At 44.0% G+C, this 21,573-nt stretch overlaps 1 protein-coding gene across 25 annotated transcripts in view; it reads right to left on the bottom strand.

Moving 5' to 3' along the window:
* Positions 1-12,754, bottom strand: part of LOC110508221 (kinesin-like protein KIF1A) — a 48,680-nt gene extending 35,926 nt beyond the window's left edge. For all 25 annotated transcript variants that reach the window (XM_036966074.1, XM_036966082.1, XM_036966080.1 and 22 more), the window contains exons 1-4: positions 12,430-12,754; positions 10,571-10,733; positions 3,888-3,961; positions 3,265-3,447 (exon numbers count right to left, since the gene is read on the bottom strand). In XM_036966074.1, coding sequence (XP_036821969.1) covers positions 3,265-3,447; positions 3,888-3,961; positions 10,571-10,676 — 363 coding nt within the window. In that variant the 5' untranslated portion in view covers positions 10,677-10,733; positions 12,430-12,754. The remainder of the gene's footprint in view (positions 1-3,264; positions 3,448-3,887; positions 3,962-10,570; positions 10,734-12,429) is intronic.
* Positions 12,755-21,573: the final 8,819 nt, after the last annotated feature.

The following is a 21,573-nucleotide window of genomic DNA, read 5'->3' as shown; positions in this document are numbered from 1 at the left end:
TGGAGTCGTGCTTGGCCACGAAGTCGTGGGTGAACAGGGAGTACAGGAGGGCAGTAAGCACACACCCCTGAGGTGCCCCTTTGTTGAGGATCAGCGTGGCAGATGTGTTGTTGCCTACCCTTATCACCTGGGAGCGGCCCATGAGGAAGTCTAGGATCCAGTTGCAGAGGGAGGTGTTTAGTTCCAGAGTCCTTAGCTTAGTGATGAGATTGAGGGCACTATGGTGTTGAATGCTGAGCTGTAGTCAATGAACAGCATTCTCACATAGCTGTTCTTTTTGTGCAGGTGGGAAAGGGCAGTGTGGAGTTGGGATGGTATGCGAATTGGAGAGGGTCTAGGGTTTCTGCATTGATGGTGTTGATGTGAGCCATGACCAGCCTTTCAAAGCACTTCATGGCTACCGATGTGAGTGCTACGAGGAGGTAGTCATTTAGGCAAGTTACCTTCACATTCTTGGGCACTGGAACTATGATGGTCTGCTTGAAACTTGGGAATTACATACTCGGTCAGGGAGAGGTTGAAAATGTCAGTGAAGATACTTGCCAGTTGGTCTGCTCATGCTCTGAGTACACGCCCTGGTAATCCGCCTGACCCGTTGACCTGTTTAAAGGTCTTGCTCACATCGGCTACGGAGAGTGTGATCACACAGTCTTTCGGAACAGCTGGTGCTCTCATGCATGCTTCAGTTTTGCTTGCCTTGAAGCGAGCATTAAAGGCATTTAGCTCATCTGGTAGGCTCGCGTCACTGGCAGCTCGCGGTTGTGTTTCCCTTTGTAGTCCGTAATAGTTTGCAAGCCCTGCCCTGCCACATCTGACGTCAGTGCCGGTGTCGTAGGATTCAATCTTAGTCCTGTATTGACACTTTGCCTGTTTGATGGGCATAGCGGGATTTCTTATAAACGTCCGGATTAGTGTCCCACTCCTTGAAAGCCGCAGCTCTAGACTTTATCTCAGTGGGGATGTTGCCTGTAATACATGGCTTCTGGTTGGGATATGTATGTACAGTCACTGTGGGGACGACGTCGTCAATGCCCTTAATGATGAAGCCAGTGACTGAGGGGGTATACTCCTCAATGCCATTGGATGAATCACGGAACATATTCCAGTCTGTGCTAGCAAAACAGTTCTGTAGTGTAGCATCCGGGTCATCTGACCACTTCCATATTGAGAGAATCACTGCTACTTCCTGCTTTAGTTTTTGCTTCAGGAGGATAGAATTATGGTCAGATTTGACAAATGGAGGGCGAGGGAGAGCTTTGTATGCGTCTCTATGTGTGGAGTAAAGGTGGTCTAGAGTTTTTTCCACTGGTTGCACATGTGACATGCTGGTAGAAATTATGTAAAATAGATTTTAGTTTGCCTGCATTAAAGTCCCTGGTCACTAGGAGAATCGCTTCTGGATGGGCATTTTCTTTTGCTTATGGCCTTAAACAGCTCGTTAAGTGCGGTCTTAGTGCCCGCATCGGTTTGTGGTGGTAAATAGACGGCTATGAACAATATAGATGAGAACTCTCTTGGTAGTGTGATCTACAGCTCATCATGAGGTACTCTACCTCAGGTGAGCAATACCTTGAGACTTCTTTAATATTAAACATCGTGCATCAGCTGTTATTGACAAAAAGACACACACCCCTGCCCCTCGTCTTACCACACGTAGCTGCTCTGTCCTGCCGATGCACGGAAAACCCGGCCAACTCTATATTATCCGTGTCGTTGTTCAGACATGACTCGGTGAAACATAAGATATTACATTTTTTAATGTCCCATTGGTAGGATAGTCTCGGCCGTTCATCCAGTTTGTTTTCCAGTGATTGCACATTGGCCAACAGAACCGATGGTAGTGGTGATTTACTCACTCGCCTACGAATCCTAACAAGGCATCCCAACCTTCTCCCTCTGTATCGCCGCCTTTTCTTCCCGCAAATGACAGGGATTTGGGCCGGGTCTCCGGAGAGCAGTATATAATTTACGTCGGACTCATTAAAGAAAAAATCTTTGTCCAGTTCGAGGTGAGTAATCGCTGTTCTGATGTCCAGAAGCTCTTTTCAGTCATAAGAGACCATAGCATCAACTTTATGTTCAAAATAAGTTACAAACAATGGGAAAAAGCAAACAGAATAGCACAGTTGGTTAGGAGCCCGTAAAATGGTAGCCATCCCCTCTGGCGCCATTACTATATTGTGATCACTACATCCGATGGATATGGATACTGCTTTAAAGCAAATTTCTGCAGTATTAGTAAAGATATGATCAATACATGTTGATGATTTCATTCCTGTACTGTTTATAACTACCCTGGTAGGTTGATCGATAACCTGAACGAGGTTGCAGTTACTAGTTACAGTTTGAAGTTTTCTCTTGAGTGGGCAGCCTAATGAAAGCCAGTCAATATTTAAATCACCCAGAAATTATACCTCTCTATCGATATCACATACATTATCAAACATTTCACATGTTATCCAGATATGGACTATTAGCACTTGGTGGTCTATAGCAGCTTCCCACAAGAATGGGATTCAGGTGAGATAGATGAACCTGTAGATCATGAATATAAACCGCCACACCTCCACCATTGGCATTTCTGTCTTTTCTGTAGATGTTATAACCATGTGTTGCTGCCACTGTATCATCAAAGGTATTATCTAAATGAGTTTCAGAGATTGTCAGAATATGAATGTCACCTGTTACTAGTAAAAAATGTATTTCATGAACCTTGTTTCTTAAGCTACATATGTTCACATGGGCAAATATTTTGCACTTTTCTGTGATACTTGATTGTTTTCATTGCTTTACTGGGATGCTTAGCAGAAGTAGACATGCTCATATTATTTATGTTAGTGCAGGGTGTGCTGCACACAGTGGACTTCCTACTAGGGCACACCACCTCAGTGCTAACAGTATAACTCTGGTTCATAGGCACATGATTACTGCATACAATATCTGTAGGATGAGCAGAGACATTCAGGGCAGTTAAGAGCGACACAAATTAGGTTACTTACATTGTGTCTACCAACGCACAAGGGATAATGTACATTTGCTGTAGCATTATGACAACTCCGTGACACAATGGTAGGGATTAACTGAGCTGGGCTTGGGTCATTGAACACAGCAATCAGTATGTATTATGAATAAGAGGCATTTTTTTGGCATAAACCTAAATGTGTTTTCATAGTTTCATTATTTGACATGTACGTGATGAAGTAACTATAGATTATGATGTCTTTACTACATTTTGTCATCCATCCATTTATCCATCCATCCTACCAGAGGGATAATGCCTTGCTGGTCCTTCTGGTCCTGCTTGCCCATCATGGTGTAGCTCTTCCCAGATCCAGTCTGGCCATATGCAAAGATACACACGTTGTAGCCCTCAAAGGCATGCAGCAACATCTCCTCTCCAATGTCTTTGTACACCTGCTTCTGTGAATGATAGTTGATGTCGTCCGGCTGCAGAGAGAGAGAGAAACAGAGAGAGAGAGGAGAGAGAAACAGAGAGAGAGAGGAGAGAGAAAGAGAGAGAGAGAGAGAGAGAGAGAGAGAGAGAGAGAGAGAGAGAAACAGAGAGAGAGCGAGAGAGGAGAGAGAAACAGAGAGAGAGAGAGCAAGAGAGGTTAGAGAAACAGAGAGAGAGCAAGAGAGGAGAGAGAAACAGAGAGAGAGAGCAAGAGAGGAGAGAGAAACAGAGAGAGAGAGAGCAAGAGAGCAAGAGAGGAGAGAGAAACAGAGAGACAGAGTGCAAGAAGAGAGAGAGTGAGAGAGGAGAGCGAAAGGGATTGAGGTTTAATACACCTTTATTAAGCAATTACAGAGTAAATACTGACCTCAAGACTTGCATGATCTTTAAATGCACGACATTCAAGTCTCTAGTGTGGGATGGCAAAACTCACCGTGGTATGTGACCAGTAGGAGTAGTCGAAGTTGAAGCTCTTGTTCTCCTTCGGCTGTTTGGGGTTTAGGATCGCTGAAAGGACAGACAGGAAGGAGACAAAGGTTAGAAGTATCCAAACCAAACCCATAAATCTACACCAAGTAAACTATTGTGATACACTGTATATGGCAGACCAGATATATAAAATATTTGGCTGACTACATACAGAAGGTACAATTAGTGGAAAATGCATTGTCATCATTTCAGGAAGAATTGTGGAGCTGGTGGAATCTGAAACTAGGCCAAGAGTTTGTGGAAAACTGAGCAAGTCCGTCTCTGTGAAAGCTTTAATGGCCAAGGCACAGAAGCAGAGAAAGCACCTGGCAGCAGCTGGTGTCTGTGGCCCTTAGAGGTAATGCAGCGATTAGGTTCATCTGAGCCTGACTGATACAGCCGCATCATCAGTGGTGTCTGACCAATCATGATGTCACTTATGTCATAGACTGGGGAATGTACTCGCGTGCACGTGCTAGTCAGAACTAGGAAACTGACATTTTCAACTTGCTAGCACGTGAACCCGGCTAGAGTACATTCCCCAGTCTATGGCATAAGTGACATTATGATTGGTCAGACACCACTGATGATGCTGCTGTATCAGCATTAGGTATTGATAGAGATATGTAAGCAGTCACAGGAAGGATGTAGGCAGTCACAGAAAGGATGTAGGCAGTCACAGGAAGGATGTAGGCAGTCACAGAAAGGATGTAGGCAGTCACAGAAAGGATGTAGGCAGTCACAGGAAGGAAGTAGGCAGTCACAGCAAGGATGTAGGCAGTCACAGGAAGGATGTAGGCAGTCACAGAAAGGATGTAGGCAGTCACAGAAAGGATGTAGGCAGTCACAGAAAGGATGTAGGCAGTCACAGGAAGGAAGTAGGCAGTCACAGGAAGGAAGTAGGCAGTCACAGGAAGGATGTAGGCAGTCACAGAAAGGATGTAGGCAGTCACAGGAAGTAGGCAGTCACAGAAAGGATGTAGGCAGTCACAGGAAGGAAGTAGGCAGTCACAGCACGGAAGAAGTTGAAAGTCGTAAAACAATGTTTCAGTTGAACAGAAGAATGGGTCAGTAGCTATGTTTCCATCCAAATATTCTAAAATCCGCATAAAAAACGCACAGAAATCCGCACACAAAATGTACTTTCTCACTTACGTTTTCATGTACAGAATAAAAATCTAAAGGTCAATGTGTTTCCATCTCAATTCAGCTCTACCGATAGTTTTGTCACAAAAACTGTTGAATTTAAATAGCAAATGTGTCTACTCTGGTCTTTGCACGTGCTCTCTAGCCAACAGCTCGCAGGTAGGCTGTGCGGGAAGGCTAGTATACATGATGAGATTATTATGGATAAGAGTGAGAATATTTTTATTTGTCAAACGCAGACAAGCATCGATCATCATGTCACCAAAAATCAGACACTCAATATTTATTGGAAAGGAGCATCAAGATCACTGTGCACTTCCCCACCTTGTGAAGTTCATCATAACTTATTTAATCTGTAGCCTAATAAACTGCATGGTTTCCTGAGTTGTAGTGGGAGGACCACACACCATATCATCGCGTAACTCCAAGTTTACTTCCTATATGATGGTTATTATATCAATATTTGCTCATAAAGGCGTGTCGACTGCCATTATCAACTAAATTCATTTTATAGACACAAAAAGATCCCACCATATCGAATCAACAAATTATCTGTCAGCATTTATATAATTGCCCTGAAACTTCCTGTTTCCATCACAGCTGTCGTGATTTTTTTTGTTCATAACAAATTACTTTTAATCACATAAAAACTGTAGATGGAAATGTGGTTACAATCCCTCAGTGATACAAGACAGATGAGATTTCTGCAAGCATTCCCATCCTAATAGTCTAAAGTTCCTTGAAATAACCGTAGAGTGGAAGCAACCGGAAAGAGGATGATGCTAGCTGATGTTTACATGGTAAACAGTACAATGTATTACCTTCACCAAATCAATTTCAGTTATTTCCAGAGATCTAACCTAATCTGTACTGTCATGACGTTGGCCTTTTTGGGTAGAGCAAGCCCATCCCCCTATTTTCCCTTGGTGCCCCGATTTCATAGTTAATTAGTTACGTGATTAATCAGTTGATCGCATAGTAACTAATTACAGAGAATCTTTGATAAAAACTATCAGTCTTCAGTTAATGATAGTAAAGACATGACAGTACCATGCCAAAGATTGTGGGAATGAGGTCATAAACAGACCCGCCGACAGGCACAAAGCAGAGGAACAAGACACACCCACACACACATCAGCTGACTCAGTGTCTCAGCTCAGACAGAAACAACGAGGCCTATTGGACCCTCTGGCTCGAGGGATAAGACGCTCTAGAGGTCCACACACACAGACACACTCGGTTCTGACTGGACCCTTTGTTTCACTTCCTATGGAGATGTGTTACATGCCCCACTGCCCAGCGTCGCATTGCTTTCAAGCGTGTATTTTACATGTATTTTAAAACCATATACAATGTCATTACTGTCAATGTCTAATGGAAATCTCTTCTCTCCAAAACAGAAGCTTTTCTTGACCACATTTTCCCATGAATGAGCATAAAAATATGAAACTTCAGAATTATTATTTATTTATCTAGGCAAGTCAGTTAAGAACAAATTCTTATTTACAATGACAGCTTAAGAACAGTGGGTTAACTGCCTTGATCAGGGACAGAACGACACATTTTTACCTCGTCAGCTTGGGGATTTGATTTAGCAACCTTTCGGTTACTAGTCCAACGCTCTAACCACAAGGCTACCATCTTGGTCCTTGGTCCGAGAGTCATGAAATGTTCAGAGTACATTGGGGGGAGTTACTGCTCTCAACCAATTTAAAACATTTAAAATGTAATGTCAAAAAAAGGAGTTACAAGATTTTTCATCAGAGAAAATGAGATTGTCTCCTGAAGGCCCAATCTAAATCAGACCATAATAGTAAATATTTCATCAAACTGTATTTATTATTGTCAAGAACATATTTGCCTGGAGTTATCAGACTGGAAAATGATGTATATCACAATGGAAGGCCTTTCAAGGATTTGTCATGCCCTGATTTGTTTCACCTGTCCTTGTGCTTGTCTCCACCCCCTTCCAGGTGTCGCCCATCTTCCCATTATCCCCTGGGTACTTATACCTGTGTTCTGTTTGTCTGTTGCCAGTTTGTCTTGTTTGTTCAAGTCAACCAGTGGTTTGTCTCAGCGCCTGCTTTTCCCCAGTCTCTCTTAGTCTCGCCCTCCTGGTTGTGACTTCTGCCTGTCCTGACTCTGAGCCTGCCTGCCGTCCTGTGCCTTTGTCCCTACTCTGGAGTACCGACCTCTGCCTGACCTGACCCTGGGCCTGCCTGCCGTCCTGTCCTTTGCCCCTACTCTGGAGTACCAACCTCTGCCTGACCTGACCCTGGGCCTGCCTGCCGTCCTGTCCTTTGCCCCTACTCTAGAGTACCAACCTCTGCCTGACCTGACCCTGGGCCTGCCTGCCTGCCGTCCTGTCCTTTGCCCCTACTCTGGAGTACCGACCTCTGCCTGACCTGACCCTGGGCCTGCCTGCCGTCCTGTACCTTTGCCCCACTACTCTGGACTATCGACCCCTGCCTGTCTTGACCTGTTGTTTGCCTGCCCCTGTTGTTGTAATAAACATTGTTACTTCAACAGTCTGCACTTAGGTCTTGCCTGAAACTTGATAGGATTCATCAATACATATTCCAGAGATCACTATAGAACATTGGCTACATTGCCTACTATAACAATGGCACACTAGGCATAAAACCAGCATTTCCCCTACCAGTACTTAGCCAATCACTGCCTTAATCAGTTGACCCCCAACTAAAATATTTTAGATTTGACATACACTACATTACCAAAAGTGTGTGGACACCTGCTTGTCGAACATCTCATTCCGGAATCATGGGCATTAATATGGAGTTGGTTCCCCTTTGTTGCTATAACAGCATCCACACATCTGGGAAGGCTTTCCACTAGATGTTGGAACATTGCTGCGGGGTCATGCTTCCATTCAACCACAAAAGCATTAGGGATTCAGGCACTGATGTTCGACGATTAGGCCTGGCTCGCAGTCAGTCGGCATTCCAATTCATCCCTAAGGTGTTCAATGGGGTTGAGTTCAGGGCTCTGTGCAGGCCAGTCATGTTCGTCCACACCGAACTCAAAAAAACATTTCTGTATGGACATCGCTTTGTGCACGGGGGCATTGTCATGCAGAAACAGGAAAGGGCTTTCCCCAAACTGTTGGATTCACGGAATCATCCAGAATGTCATTGTATGCTGTAGCGTTAAGATTTCCCTTCACTGGAACTAAGGGGCCTAGCCCAAACCATGAAACACAGCCCCAGACCATTATTTCTCCTCCACCAAACTTTACAGTTGACACTATGCATTGGGGCAGGTAACGTTCTCCTGACATCTGCCAAACGGTGAAGCGTGATTTATCACTCCAGACAATGCGTTTCCACTGCTCCAGAGTTCAATAGCGACGAGCTTTAGACAACTCCAGCTGACGCTTGGCATTGCACATGGTGATCTTAGGCTTGTGTGCAGCTGAGCTGTTGTTGCTTTTAGAAGTTTCCACTTCACAATAACACCACTTACAGTTGACCTGGGCACTTCTAGCAGGGCAGATATTTGACAAACTGACTTACTGGAAAGGTGGCATCCTATGACGGTGCCATGTTGAAAGTCACTGAGCTATTCAGTAAGGCCATTCTACTGCCAATGTTTGTCTATGGAGATTGCATGGCAATGTGCTCAATTTTATACACCTGTCAGCAATGGGTGGGGCTGAAATAGCCGAATCCACTCATTTGAAGGGGTATTCACATACATCTGTATACAGTGCATTCGGAAAGTATTCAGACCCCTTGACCTTTTCCACATTTTGTTACATTACAGCCTTATTCTAAAATTGATTAAATGAAACAATTTTCTCATCAATCTACACACAATACCCCACAATGACAAAGCAAAAACAGTTTGTTTTTTTACATATATTTTTGGGGGGACGGGAGGGGTGTATTTTTTCTCCCCAGTTTTCAATCTTGTCTCATCGCTGCAACTCCCCAACGAGCTCGGGAGAGGCGAAGGTGGAGTAATGCGTCCTCCGAAACATGACCCGCCAAGTAAAGACCCACCGGCCAAACCCTCCCTAACCCGGACGACGCTGGACCAATTGTCGCAGTCCTATGAGACTCCCAGCCATGGCCGTTTCTAGCACAGCCCGGGAATGAACCAGTCTGTAGTAATGCCCCTAGCACTGCAATGAGGGGCCTTAGGCCCTCGAAAACAGGCTTTTAGAAATGTTTGCAAATGTTTTAAACATAAAAAAGTATAAGTATTCAGACCCTTTGCTATGAGACTCGAAATTGAGCTCAGGTGCATCCTGTTTCCAATTACCATCCTTGAGATGTTTCTACACCTGTGGTACATTCAATTGATTGGACATTATTTGGAAAGGCACACACTTGTCTATATAAGGGTATACAGGTGACAGTGCATGTCAGAGCAAAAACCAAGACATGAGGTCGAAGGAATTGTCCGTAGAGCTCAGAGACAGGATTGTGTCAAGGCACAGATCTGGGGAAGGGTACCAATACATTTCTGCAGCAAGAACACAGTGACCTCCATCATTCTTAAATGAAGAAGAGTGGAACCACCAAGACTCTTCCTAGAGCTGGCCGCCCAGCCAAATTGAGCAATCGGGGGAGTAGGGCCTTGGTCAGGGAGGCGACCAAGAACCCGATGGTCACTCTGACAGAGCATTTATGGTAGAGTGGCCAGACGGAAGCCACTCCTCAGTAAAAGGCCCATGACAGCCCGCTTGGAGTTTGCCAAAAGGCACCTAAAGGACTCTTACACCATGAGAAACAAGATTCTCTGGTCTGGTGAAACCAAGCCTGAATGTCAAGATTCATGTCTGGGGGAAACCAGGCACTGCTCATCACCTGGCCAATAACATCCCTATGGTGAAGCATGGTGGTGGCAGCATCATGCTGTGGGGATGTTTTTCAGCGGCAGGGACTGGGAGACTAGTCATGACCGAGGGAAAGTTGAACGGAGCAAAGTGTAGAGAGATCCTTGATGAAAACCTGCTCCAGAGCGCTCAGGACCTCAGATTGGGCGTGGGTTCACCTTCCAACAGAACAACAACCCTAAGCACACAGCCAAGACAACGCAGGAGTGGCTTCGGGACAAGTCTCTGAATGTCCTTGAGTGGCCCAACTAGAGCACAGACCTGAACCCGATCAAACATCTCTGGAGAGACCTGAAAATAGCTATGCAGCGACACTCCCCATCCAACCTGACAGAGCTTTAGGGGATCTGCAGAATAAAGGTGTGCCAAGCTTGTAGCGTCATACCCAAGAAGACTCAAGGCTGTCATCACTGCCAAAGGTGCTTCAACAAAGTACTGAGTAATGGGTCTGAATACTTATGTAAATGTGATATCCGTTTTTTTCATTTTTATACATTTGCAACAAAAAAAATCATATTTTTTATCATGTTATTAAATTACTACCATGCAACTGCAACAAAGATAACTCAGACGTGCAAGTGCCTTTTGCATTTTCTTACAATACTAGAAATGTCTTAAAACACCAAATATCCAATGCTCACTTGTGGTGTTCCCTGTCATCTGGATGATGCACTTGCTCTCCTTCCCGATCTCTCGAGAGTTGAAGGGACGGACTCGGACTGCCACTTTCACTGAAGCCCCCGCCATGCTTCCTGTCAGTGGGGGGCGACGTGTTTATAGAGGAGTTCAGTCAGGAGGGGACACCTGTGGAGAGGGATGTCATGGTGAGATAAAATCAGATCTTCATTCAGAGCTTCAACTACTTTGTAATGCCATCATCTAACATAAAAACGGGTAACAACTTTACATAACCTGCGTGGTTGCATTGTGATGCAGTTATAGTGCATTGAAAGACTTCATGAGGACCTGGCATCTTATAATGATCCTGACTAAATGCCAGCCAGTCACCTTGTTTTTAGTAGCACTGTATGGTTGTAAAGTCTAGGCACATATGTTCCCCTTATGAATTGACTGCTAGATGACATACAGTGTTTCTTATTCTGGAAGAATCACATGACATGTTGTCATTGTCTACTTATTGCACACAGAATGAAGTTCTCCTAAATCAATTTTTGACAACCACAAACGTAGACTAGGCAGCCCTACATGCTGCGTCATTTGCCACCTCCTCAATGAATTCGGATGACCCACATCATCACCTGCACTTCATGAATCAATGTATCGGTATAGTTGATTTGCCTACGATACATCATGCCATCATCACAATGTGGGCCCTCCTTCTTACTTTTTTTTCTTTAGTCGGGATAATTCAAAACCTAAAATTAAAATATTCTCAATAAATTGCGTCATTTTAGTCGACTATAAACTAGTACATGCTGGGGTAAACATTCTAATCTAGGCTATCTAAAATTAAAATGGCTGCTTTCATCGTAGCGGACATCATTCCTTATTTTTCTCCATCCTCCTCGGACCTACTTACAATGGGCGCGTCTACAACGCTGCAGCTGACAATGCCGACTTTACTGCACCTGCCTGAAGAGTCATAGCCTATGGGTAATAATATGTAGCCTAACTGGGGCCTGGGTCTGTTGTCCTATATTGACCAAAAATGTACCACCCATTACAAAATGGGTTGGCTTGTTACGTTTCATGAATTCGTTGATTCTAAAGACAGCACTATCCACTCGACGCAGCAGCTAAAAATCTCAGTCATATAATTGTATGTGCACACTGTCAGACAGAGCATCATAAAACCTACAGCACGCAAAAAGAATGTAATAAATACAGAAATTACATAATTGACATGGATATTAAAGTGACAAATGTTAGTATGCAGCAACCTAGTTTGTGGTTTTTTGTTTACACTCGAAATGACCCAACATTCATAATGTAAATATTGTTATCTCCACCATCTAGCGCTGCCGCACCTCAAAGCAAACGCACTGTCGAAGCAATTTAATATAGGCCATCACTCAATTTACTGCTAGGCTATTCGCCCACTGTAGAAATCAATGTCATTGAATTCCTCCAGACATAAATTAATCCCTGCAACACATTAACAAATTCATGATTATCAGATTTAGTTGTTTGCACTGTGGATCTGATCAAATTAAAGAGGCTATTGACAAGATGATTCTGTACATTTAAAAACAATTGTTTCACAATGTCTAATCATGTGGATGCCAATGTTCCTCAAAATAACAACACATGTGGTTTACATTATCCAAATAATCCAGACTTCATGCATAAACATGTCGCAGTGCTCTTTTAAGATCCTTGTTTACTGCCCCAAGATAAGGAAGAAGAGCCTCAAAATGGCCAATCCAAACAAGACAACCATGAGGAACAACAACACCGTTGGTTCCCCACTGCGTCAACCCAAGACCGTGATCAGAAACAACATCTCATCAGAAAAGAACAAAACCTCAAATTGTCTTACCAAACCACCTCGAATTCAACAACCGCAGTGGGTTCCTCCTTGATATTTTTCCTTCCGTTAATATCAGCTAACAGCTTCCCTCAGTGTATCCATGCAAGGAGTATCCGCTTCGAGCAACAGAGAGAAACGGAGATAGCTAGACCACCCCAGTCAGGGCTATGGCTGGGTGGGTTCTAACAACAGGGCCTGGTACACAGTGGTGCGTCAGTCGGTCTGCCAGCCAAGGGTAGGGGAGTGAACGGGGAGGAGAGAGAGAAGGGGGCTAGACTGGATTAATGCAGGAGGAGAGCTCAGAGAGAGAGAGAGAACGTCCTATACGGTAGGTCCAAAAAAAATGGTGCTGATGATGATGTCAATGATGACATCATCATCAGCATCATCGCAGTGGAGCAGGTAGAGAACAGTGAAGCAGCGCAGAGAAGGAGGGAGGGGGTGAGGGAGGGAGGGAGCAGGGAAAGGAATGGGAGGGGTAGGAGGAGAAGACCAGGTTGAGGGAGGGGGCATTCAGGTACCAATGGGAAGCCTCCATTTTACAAAGCACAGATAATTTGAGGTGGTGCAGATCTTATTGGTTTCTCACTGAGCTAAACAGTAGATAGTAAGGTTGTAATTCTATACCTGCAGTACTACAACAGAAATGTATCCACTGGCTGTCCAATGAATGAAGTCTTTGTTGTTCAAGTTCAAGTATTTATCTGTGTGGGCAATAGTTAACAATATAGGCTATTGTTTCTCATAAATATGGTTTCTTTGTCTAGTGACCGCAACAAATCTATGTTATTTTACTGGACTGTAACGCTATTACAGAGTAGAGAGCAGAGATATGTTAATACAGAGATATGTTATTTTATTTTATTATGGGGGGTTTTCACTGGGGGAATCTTTCGGGGAAATGCGGGGGTTATCTTGGAGGGCTGGTGGCCTGGCTGATAGGTCGCTGGTTCCGGTTCCCGTTTTTGACCTTGTGGGAGATCTGTCGACGTGCCCTTGAGCAGGGTGTTTAACCTGGTTGCTTCTGTGGGTCGCTCTGGATGGGAGTCTGTTAATGTAATGTAAATGTTGAGCGGCTTCACTGCAGGTAGATTGTATGTTTCAATATTCAATTAAAATAAAATAAACAAATAAAAAAGAAGGGATCATAGCTTTCAACTGGATTCACCTGGTCAGTCTATGTCATGGAAAGAGCAGGTGTTCTTAATGTTTGTACGCTCAGTGTATATAATGCATTATAATGTGGTTATAATGTATTGTAAGACCTGCCATTAGCAATGCATGACTTCCTTTATCATTTCTCATTATCCTCTCATGATGATCACACCTGTCACGTTCTGACCTTAGTTATTTTGTTATGTCTTTGTTTTAGTATGGTCAGGGCGTGAGTTGGGTGGATAGTCTATGTTCTTTTTTCTATTATTGTGTTTATGTGTTTGGCCTGGTATGGTTCTCAATCAGAGGCAGGTGTCGTTCATTGTCTCTGATTGAGAATCATACTTAGGTATCCTTTTCCCACCTGTGTTTTGTGGGTGATTGTTTTCTGTTTAGCGTTTGTCAACGTACAGGACTGTTTCGTTTCATGTCATTCTCTTTGTTATTTTTGTTTTAGTGTTCTGAGTTTAATAAATATCGTCATGAACACGTACCACGCTGCGCATTGGTCCTCGGATCCTTCATACTCCTCAGACGAGGACGACGAATGTTACAACACCTCTGTTGCTCTTCTGTTCATCGGATAAGGAAAGACATTATTTAGACAAACAGTTGTTATTCTGTCACATTATCTGGACACGCGTCAGCAGATTCAGAAGATGTTACATCACACATTAACATTGCGAGGAATCTAACTATGGAGGAATCTAACTATGGATGGCATTTACTGCACAAAAATGTTGTTTATTATCTGACAGCCTATCCATCTATAGGCCCTGGCCAAACACAAGCCCGTTCTGTTCCTCCTCACACATGGAGAGTCCTCTGCCAGGCTCGCCAACCCCGCCAATGGCATTGGAGACCTCTGCCGGGCTCGCCAACCCCGCCAATGGCATTGGAGACCTCTGCCGGGCTCGCCAACCCCGCCAATGGCATTGGAGTCCTCTGCCGGGCTCGCCAACCCCGCCAATGGCATGGGAGTCCTCTGCCGGGCTCGCCAACCCCGCCAATGGCATTGGAGTCCTCTGCCGGGCTCGCCAACCCCGCCAATGGCATTGGAGACCTCTGCCGGGCTCGCCAACCCCGCCAATGGCATTGGAGACCTCTGCCGGGCTCGCCAACCCCGCCAATGGCATTGGAGACCTCTGCCGGGCTCGCCAACCCCGCCAATGGCATGGGAGTCCTCTGCCGGGCTCGCCAACCCCGCCAATGGCATTGGAGTCCTCTGCCGGGCTCGCCAACCCCGCCAATGGCATTGGAGACCTCTGCCACAAGTGAGACACCGCTCCATCGCAAAACAATTTAAAATAAATAAATACAGTTGAAGTCGGAAGTTTACATACACTTGGGTTTGAGTCATTAAAACTCATTTTTCATCCACTCCACAAATTTCTTGTTAACTAACTATAGCTTTGGCAAGTCGGTTACTTTGTGCAAATTTTTCCAACAATTGTTTACAGACAGATTATTTCACTTATAATTCACTATCACAATTCCAGTGGGCCAGAAGTACATACACTCAGTTGACTGTGCCTTTAAACAGCTTGGAAAATTCCAGAAAATGATGTTGTGGCTTTAGAAGCTTCTGATACGCTAATTGACATAATTTGAGTCAGTTGGAGGTGTACCTGTGGATGTATTTCAAGGCCTACCTTCAAACCCAGTGCCTCTTTGCTTGACATCATGGGAAAATCAAAAGAAATCATCCAAGACCTCCAATTTATTTTTTTTAGACCTCCTCAAGTCTGGTTCATCATTGGGAGCAATTTCCAAACACCTGAAGGTACCACGTTCATCTGTACAAACAATAATAAACACCATGGGACCACGCAGCCGTCATACCGCTCAGGAAGGAGACGGGTTCTGTCTCCTAGAGATGAACGTACTTTGGTGCGAAAAGTGCAAATCAATCCCAGAACAACAGCAAAGGACCTTGTGAAGATGCTGGAGGAAACAGGTACAAAAGTATCTATATCCACAGTAAAATGAGTCCTATATCGACATAACCTGAAAGCCGCTCAGCAAGGAAAAAGCCACTGCTCCAAAACCGCCATAAAAAAGCCAGACTACGGTTTAAAACTGCACATGGGGACAAAGATCGTACTTTTTGGAGAAATGTCCTCTGGTCTGATGAAACAAAAATAGAACTGTTTGGCCATAATGACCATCATTATGTTTGGAGGAAAAGGGGGAGGCTTGCAAGCTGAAGAACACCATCCCAACTGTGTAGCACGGGGGTGGCAGCATCATGTTGTTGGGGTGCTTTGCTGCAGGAGGGACTGGTGCACTTCACAAAATAGATGCCATCATGAGGCTATAATTATGCGGCTATATTGACCCCAAGCATACTTCCAAAGTTGTGGCATAATGGCTTAAGGACAACAATGTCAAGGTGTTGGAGTGGCCATGACAAAGCCCTGACCTCATTCCTATAGAAAATGTGTGGGCAGAACTGAAAAAGCTTGAGCGAGCAAGGAGGCCGACAAACCTGACTCAGTTACACCTGACAGTTACATCTGTCAGGAGGAATGGGCCAAAATTCACCCAACTGATTGTGGGAAGCTTGTGGAAGGCTACTCGGAACGTTTGACTCAAGTTAAACAATTTAAAGGCAATGCTACCAAATACTAATTGAGTGCATGTAAACTTCTGACCCATTGGGAGTGTAATGAAATAAATAAAAGCTGAAATAAATCATTCTCTCTGCTATTATTCTGACATTTCACATTCTTAAAATAAAGTGGTGATCCTAACTGACCTAAAACAGGGATTTTACTAGGATTAAATGTCAGGAATTGTGAAAACTGAGTTTAAATATATTTGGCTTAGGTGTATGTAAACTTCCGACTTCAACTGTACTACAGTATATCTCCGATGTATTTATCTCAATTCACACTTGTGATGTCTGCAACTTCAAATTCAAGCCCTAAATTTCTCTCTCCTCAGACACAATACCCTGTTTCTTGTAAATACAGTTGCATCTCTTGGGGAAACGCCTATTTTCATGTACCAGCAGAGTAAGAAAACGTTGAATCTTGGTTAACCCGGAACTAAAATATGGCGTAATTTAGTCAGATGCTTGGTACCATTAATGTTCACCGTAGTCTGTCTATGAGATATTAGAAAATGTCAGACTCTTGTTTCATTGTCAGTATGTCTGTATTCGTGTAACATGTTATCATCATTTTATTGTCTTTGTAGATATTGACATTCTGTACACTGGCTCTCAAAAGGCCTTGAATGTACACCCTGGCACAGCACCCATCTCTTTCAATGAAAGAGCATGGTAAGGACTCTGTGTGTATTTGTGTGCATGCGTGTGTGTTGTATGAGTTACGGGAGAAAGAGAGGGATAATTATTGAATTGAGACAAAGTGAATGTTTGAAATTTGAGAAATATGGACTTTTACACTCCCTCTTGATACCCCATACAGCCAAAATATGTAAAACAAAATCAGTGTCCTACCTCTTTGACATGACCCACTTGTCTAACTACTGGGGAAACGATGGTCAACAAGCCAGACTGTTAAGTCGACAGTATCCTCATGAACACTACTTTATGAGAAAACTGCCCATCCTAACAGGGTGAAATATGTTTCAGATACCACCACCCAGGACCAGTGTCTGGGTCATTTGCCCTGAGGGAATGTCTTGCTATTCTTGCTGAGAAGGTAAAGAAGAAGGTCCTAAATGAATTAACCATGTTTATGTCTATTAGCTGATTACTTTGAGGATTGCTTCTAATTCTCTAAATAAATCAGTTAATTTACAACCAGCTTTGGACCAGTTTCAGGCTTTCAGGCTTACTGTCCCTGTACCATCAGTAGCAAGTTTTCAAATCAAATCAAATGGTAGTGGTCACATACACATGGTTAGCAGATGTAAATGCTAGTGTAGCAAAATGCTTGTGCTTCTAGTTCCGACAGTGCAGTAATATCTAACAAGTAATCTAACAATTCCACAACAACTACCCAATACACCCAATTTCGTATCGTCTGAGATTCCCAAAGATTGGAAAGCAGCCGCGGTCATCCCCCTCTTCAAAGGGGGAGACACTCTAGACCAAAATGCTACAGACCTATATCTATCCTACCCTGCCTTTCTAAGGTCTTCGAAAGCCAAGTTAACAAACAGATTATTGACCATTTCAAATCCCACTGTACCTTCTCCGCTATGCAATCTGTATTTCAGAGCTGGTCATGGGTGCACCTCAGCCACGCTCAAGGCCATCGATAAGAGACAATAAATACTGGCCAAGGCTTTCGACTCTGTCAATCACCACATTCTTATCGGCAGACTCAACAGCCTTGGTTTCTCAAATGATTGCCTCGCCTGTCTCACCAACTATTTCTCTGATAGAGTTCAGTGTGTCAAATCGGAGGGCCTGTTGTCCGGACCTCTGGCAGTCTCTATGGGGGTGCCACAGGGTTTAATTCTCGGGCCGACTCTCTTCTCTGTATACATCAATGATGTTGCTCTTGCTGCTGGTGCTTCTCTGATCCACCTCTACGCAGACGACACTATTCTGTATACTTCTGGCCCTTCTTTGGACACTGTGTTAACTAACCTCCAGACGAGCTTCAATGCCATACAACTCCCCTTCCGTGGCCTCCAACTGCTCTTAAATTCAAGTAAAACTAAATGCATGCTCTTCAACCGATCGCAGCCCGCACCTGCCCGCCCTTCCAGCGTCACTACTCTGGACGGTTCTGACTTAGAATATGTGGACAACTACAAATACCTAGGTGTCTGGTTAGACTGAAAACTCTCCTTCCAGACTCACATTAAACATCTCCAATCCAAAATGAAATCTAGAATCGGCTTCTTATTTTGCAACAGAGCATCCTTCACTCATGCTGCCAAACATACCCTCGTAAAACTGACCATCCTACCGATCTTCGACTTCGGCGATGTCATTTACAAAATAGCCTCCAACACTCTACTCAACAAATTGGATGCAGTCTATAACAGTGCCATCTGTTTTGTCACCAAAGCCCCATATACTACCCACCACTGCGATCTGTACGCTCTCGTTGGCTGGCCCTCGTTTCATACTCGTCGCCAAACCCACTGGCTCCAGGTCATCTACAAGTCTTTGCTAGGTAAAGCCCCGCCTTATCTCAGCTCACTGGTCACCATAGCAGAACCCACCCGTAGCACGCGCTCCAGCAGGTATATCTCCCTGGTCACCCCCAAAGCCAGTTGCTCCTTTGGCTGCCTTTCCTTCCAGTTCTTTGCTGCCAATGACTGGAACGAACTGCAAAAATCACTGAAGCAGGAGACACATATCTCCCTCACTAGCTTTAAGCACCAGCTGTCAGAGCAGGTCACAGATCACTGCACCTGTACATAGCCCATCTGTAAATAGCCCATCCAATCTACCTCATCCCCATACTATATTTATTTATCTCTCTTCTTTGCACCCCAGTATCTCTACTTGCACATTCATCTTCTGCACATCTACCATTCCAGTGTTTAATTGCTATATTGTAATTACTTCGCCACCATAGCCTATTTATTGCCTTACCTCCCTTATCTTACCTCCTTTGCACACAATATATATAGACTTTTTTTTCTACTGAATTATTGACTGTATGTCTGTTTATTCCATGTGTAACTCTGTGTTGTTATATGTGTCGAACTGCTTTGCTTTATATTGGCCAGGTCGCAGTTGTAAATGAGAACTTGTTCTCAACTAGCCTACCTGGTTAAATAAAAGGTGTAATAAATATAAAATAAAAAATACACACAAATCTAAAGGGATGGAATAAGAATATTTACATATAAATATATAGATGAGCGATGGCCGAGCGGCATAGGCAAGATGCAATAGACGGTATAAAATACAGGACACACATATGAGATGAGTATGTAAGATACGTATGAAAACATTATTAAAGTGACTAGTGACAGTCTTTGTCTCCCTCTAGAGGCTGGAGGTGCCTTGGAGTCACCACAAGGAGGTGTCAGGGTACCTATGGAAGGCACTACAAGTCCTTACACCATGGCAACCCTGCCTCCCTACAAGCTGTGGGTATTGATCATGTTCCGGCCTCAATTAGAAAAGGGAACCGTCTTACATAGCTAAACCAAAGGGAACGTTACAAACTACAGGCCACTAAGTACCCTGGTTTAAATGAAGATATGGATTTACAAACTACAGGCTACAAAGTACCCTGGTTTAAATGAAGATATGGATTTACAAACTACAGGCCACTAAGTACCCTGGTTTAAATGAAGATATGGATTTACAAACTACAGGCTACAAAGTACCCTGGTTTAAATGAAGATATGGATTTACAAACTACAGGCCACTAAGTACCCTGGTTGAAATGAAGATATGGATTTCTCACCTTTCCTGTCAGGTCGTGATAGTTCCCTTTGCTGACATCTAGTGGACATATTGCTCTATTGCCCTCAGCTATGTTTAGACTGTTGTGGTCCATGTTTGCTGTGATCGAGAGTACAGTACTATCATATAGATGGCTCTCCTATTCTTACCACTTTGCCCAGTCATATTCAAGGTTAGAACTATCTTTCTAGGGGTTATGATGCATCTAGCTAAGAGTTGCATTTTTGATAACATATCTACAGTATTTCACTTTTGAATGTGTATAGTTTTGCTTACTAGGTGTTGTCCAATTAATTATGTACCACTCCCTCTTCAAATCAGGGTTGATTGGAAAAAGCTGTTCAAAAGTGGACATTGTACCGTCGTGGCCAAAAGTTTTGAGAATGACACAAATTAGAATTTTCACAAAGTCTGCTGCCTCAGTTTGTATGATGGCAATTTGCATATACTCCAGAATGTTATGAAGAGTGATCAGATGAATTGCAATTAATAGCAAAGTCCTTCTTTGCCATGCAAATGAACTGAATCCCCCAAAAACATTTCCACTGCATTTTAGCCCTGCCACAAAAGGACCAGCTGACATCATGTCAGTGATTCTCTCATTAACACAGGTGTGAGTGTTGACAAGGACAAGGCTGGAGATCACTCTGTCGTGCTGATTGAGTTCGAATAACAGACTGGAATCTTCAAAAGGAGGGTGGAGCTTGGAATCATTGTTCTTCCTCTGTCAACCATGGTTACCTGCAAGGAAACACGTGCTATCATCATTGCTTCGCACAAAAAGGGCTTCACAGGCAAGGATATTATTGCCAGTAAGATTGCACCTAAATCAACCGTTTATCGGATCATCAAGAACTTCAAGGAGAGCGGTTCAATTGTTGTGAAGAAGGCTTCAGGGCGCCCAAGAAAGTCCAGCAAGCGCCAGGACCGTCTCCTAAAGTTGATTCAGCTGAGGGATCGGGGCATCACCAGTAGAGAGCTTGCTCAGGAATGGCAGCAGGCAGGTGGGAGTGCATCTGCACGCACAGTGAGTCGAAGACTTTTGGAGGATGGCCTGGTGTCAAGAAGGGCAGCAAAGAAGCCACTTCTCTCCAGGAAAAACGTCAGGGACAGACTGATATTCTGCAAAAGGTACATGGATTGGACTGCTGAGGACTGGGGTAAAGTCATTTTCTCTGATGAATCCCCTTTCCCATTGTTTGGGGCATCTGGAAAAAAGCTTGTCCGGAGAAGACAAGGTGAGCGCCACCATCAGCCCTATGTCATGCCAACAGTAAAGCATCCTGAGACCATTCATGTGTGGGTTTGCTTCTTAGCCAAGGGAGTGGGCTCACTCACAATTTTGCCTAAGAACACAGGCATGAATAAAGAATGGTACCAACACATCCTCCGAGAGCAACTTCTTCCAACCATCCAGGAAAAGTTTGGTGACGAACAATGCCTTTTCCAGCATGATGGAATACCTTGCCATAAGGCACAAAACATCAATATTTTGGGTCCATGGGCAGGAAACTCCCCAGACCTTAATCCCATTGAGAACTTGTGGTCAATCCTCAAACTCCAAGCATTGATTATGCAAGACTGGGCTGCCATCAGTCAGGATGTGGCCCAGAAGTTAATTGACAGCATGCCAGGGCGGATTGCAG

The sequence above is a fragment of the Oncorhynchus mykiss genome, chromosome 28, assembly GCF_013265735.2.
Source record: "Oncorhynchus mykiss isolate Arlee chromosome 28, USDA_OmykA_1.1, whole genome shotgun sequence".
Lineage (NCBI taxonomy): Eukaryota > Metazoa > Chordata > Actinopteri > Salmoniformes > Salmonidae > Oncorhynchus > Oncorhynchus mykiss.
This window is presented reverse-complemented; position numbering and strand designations above follow the sequence as displayed.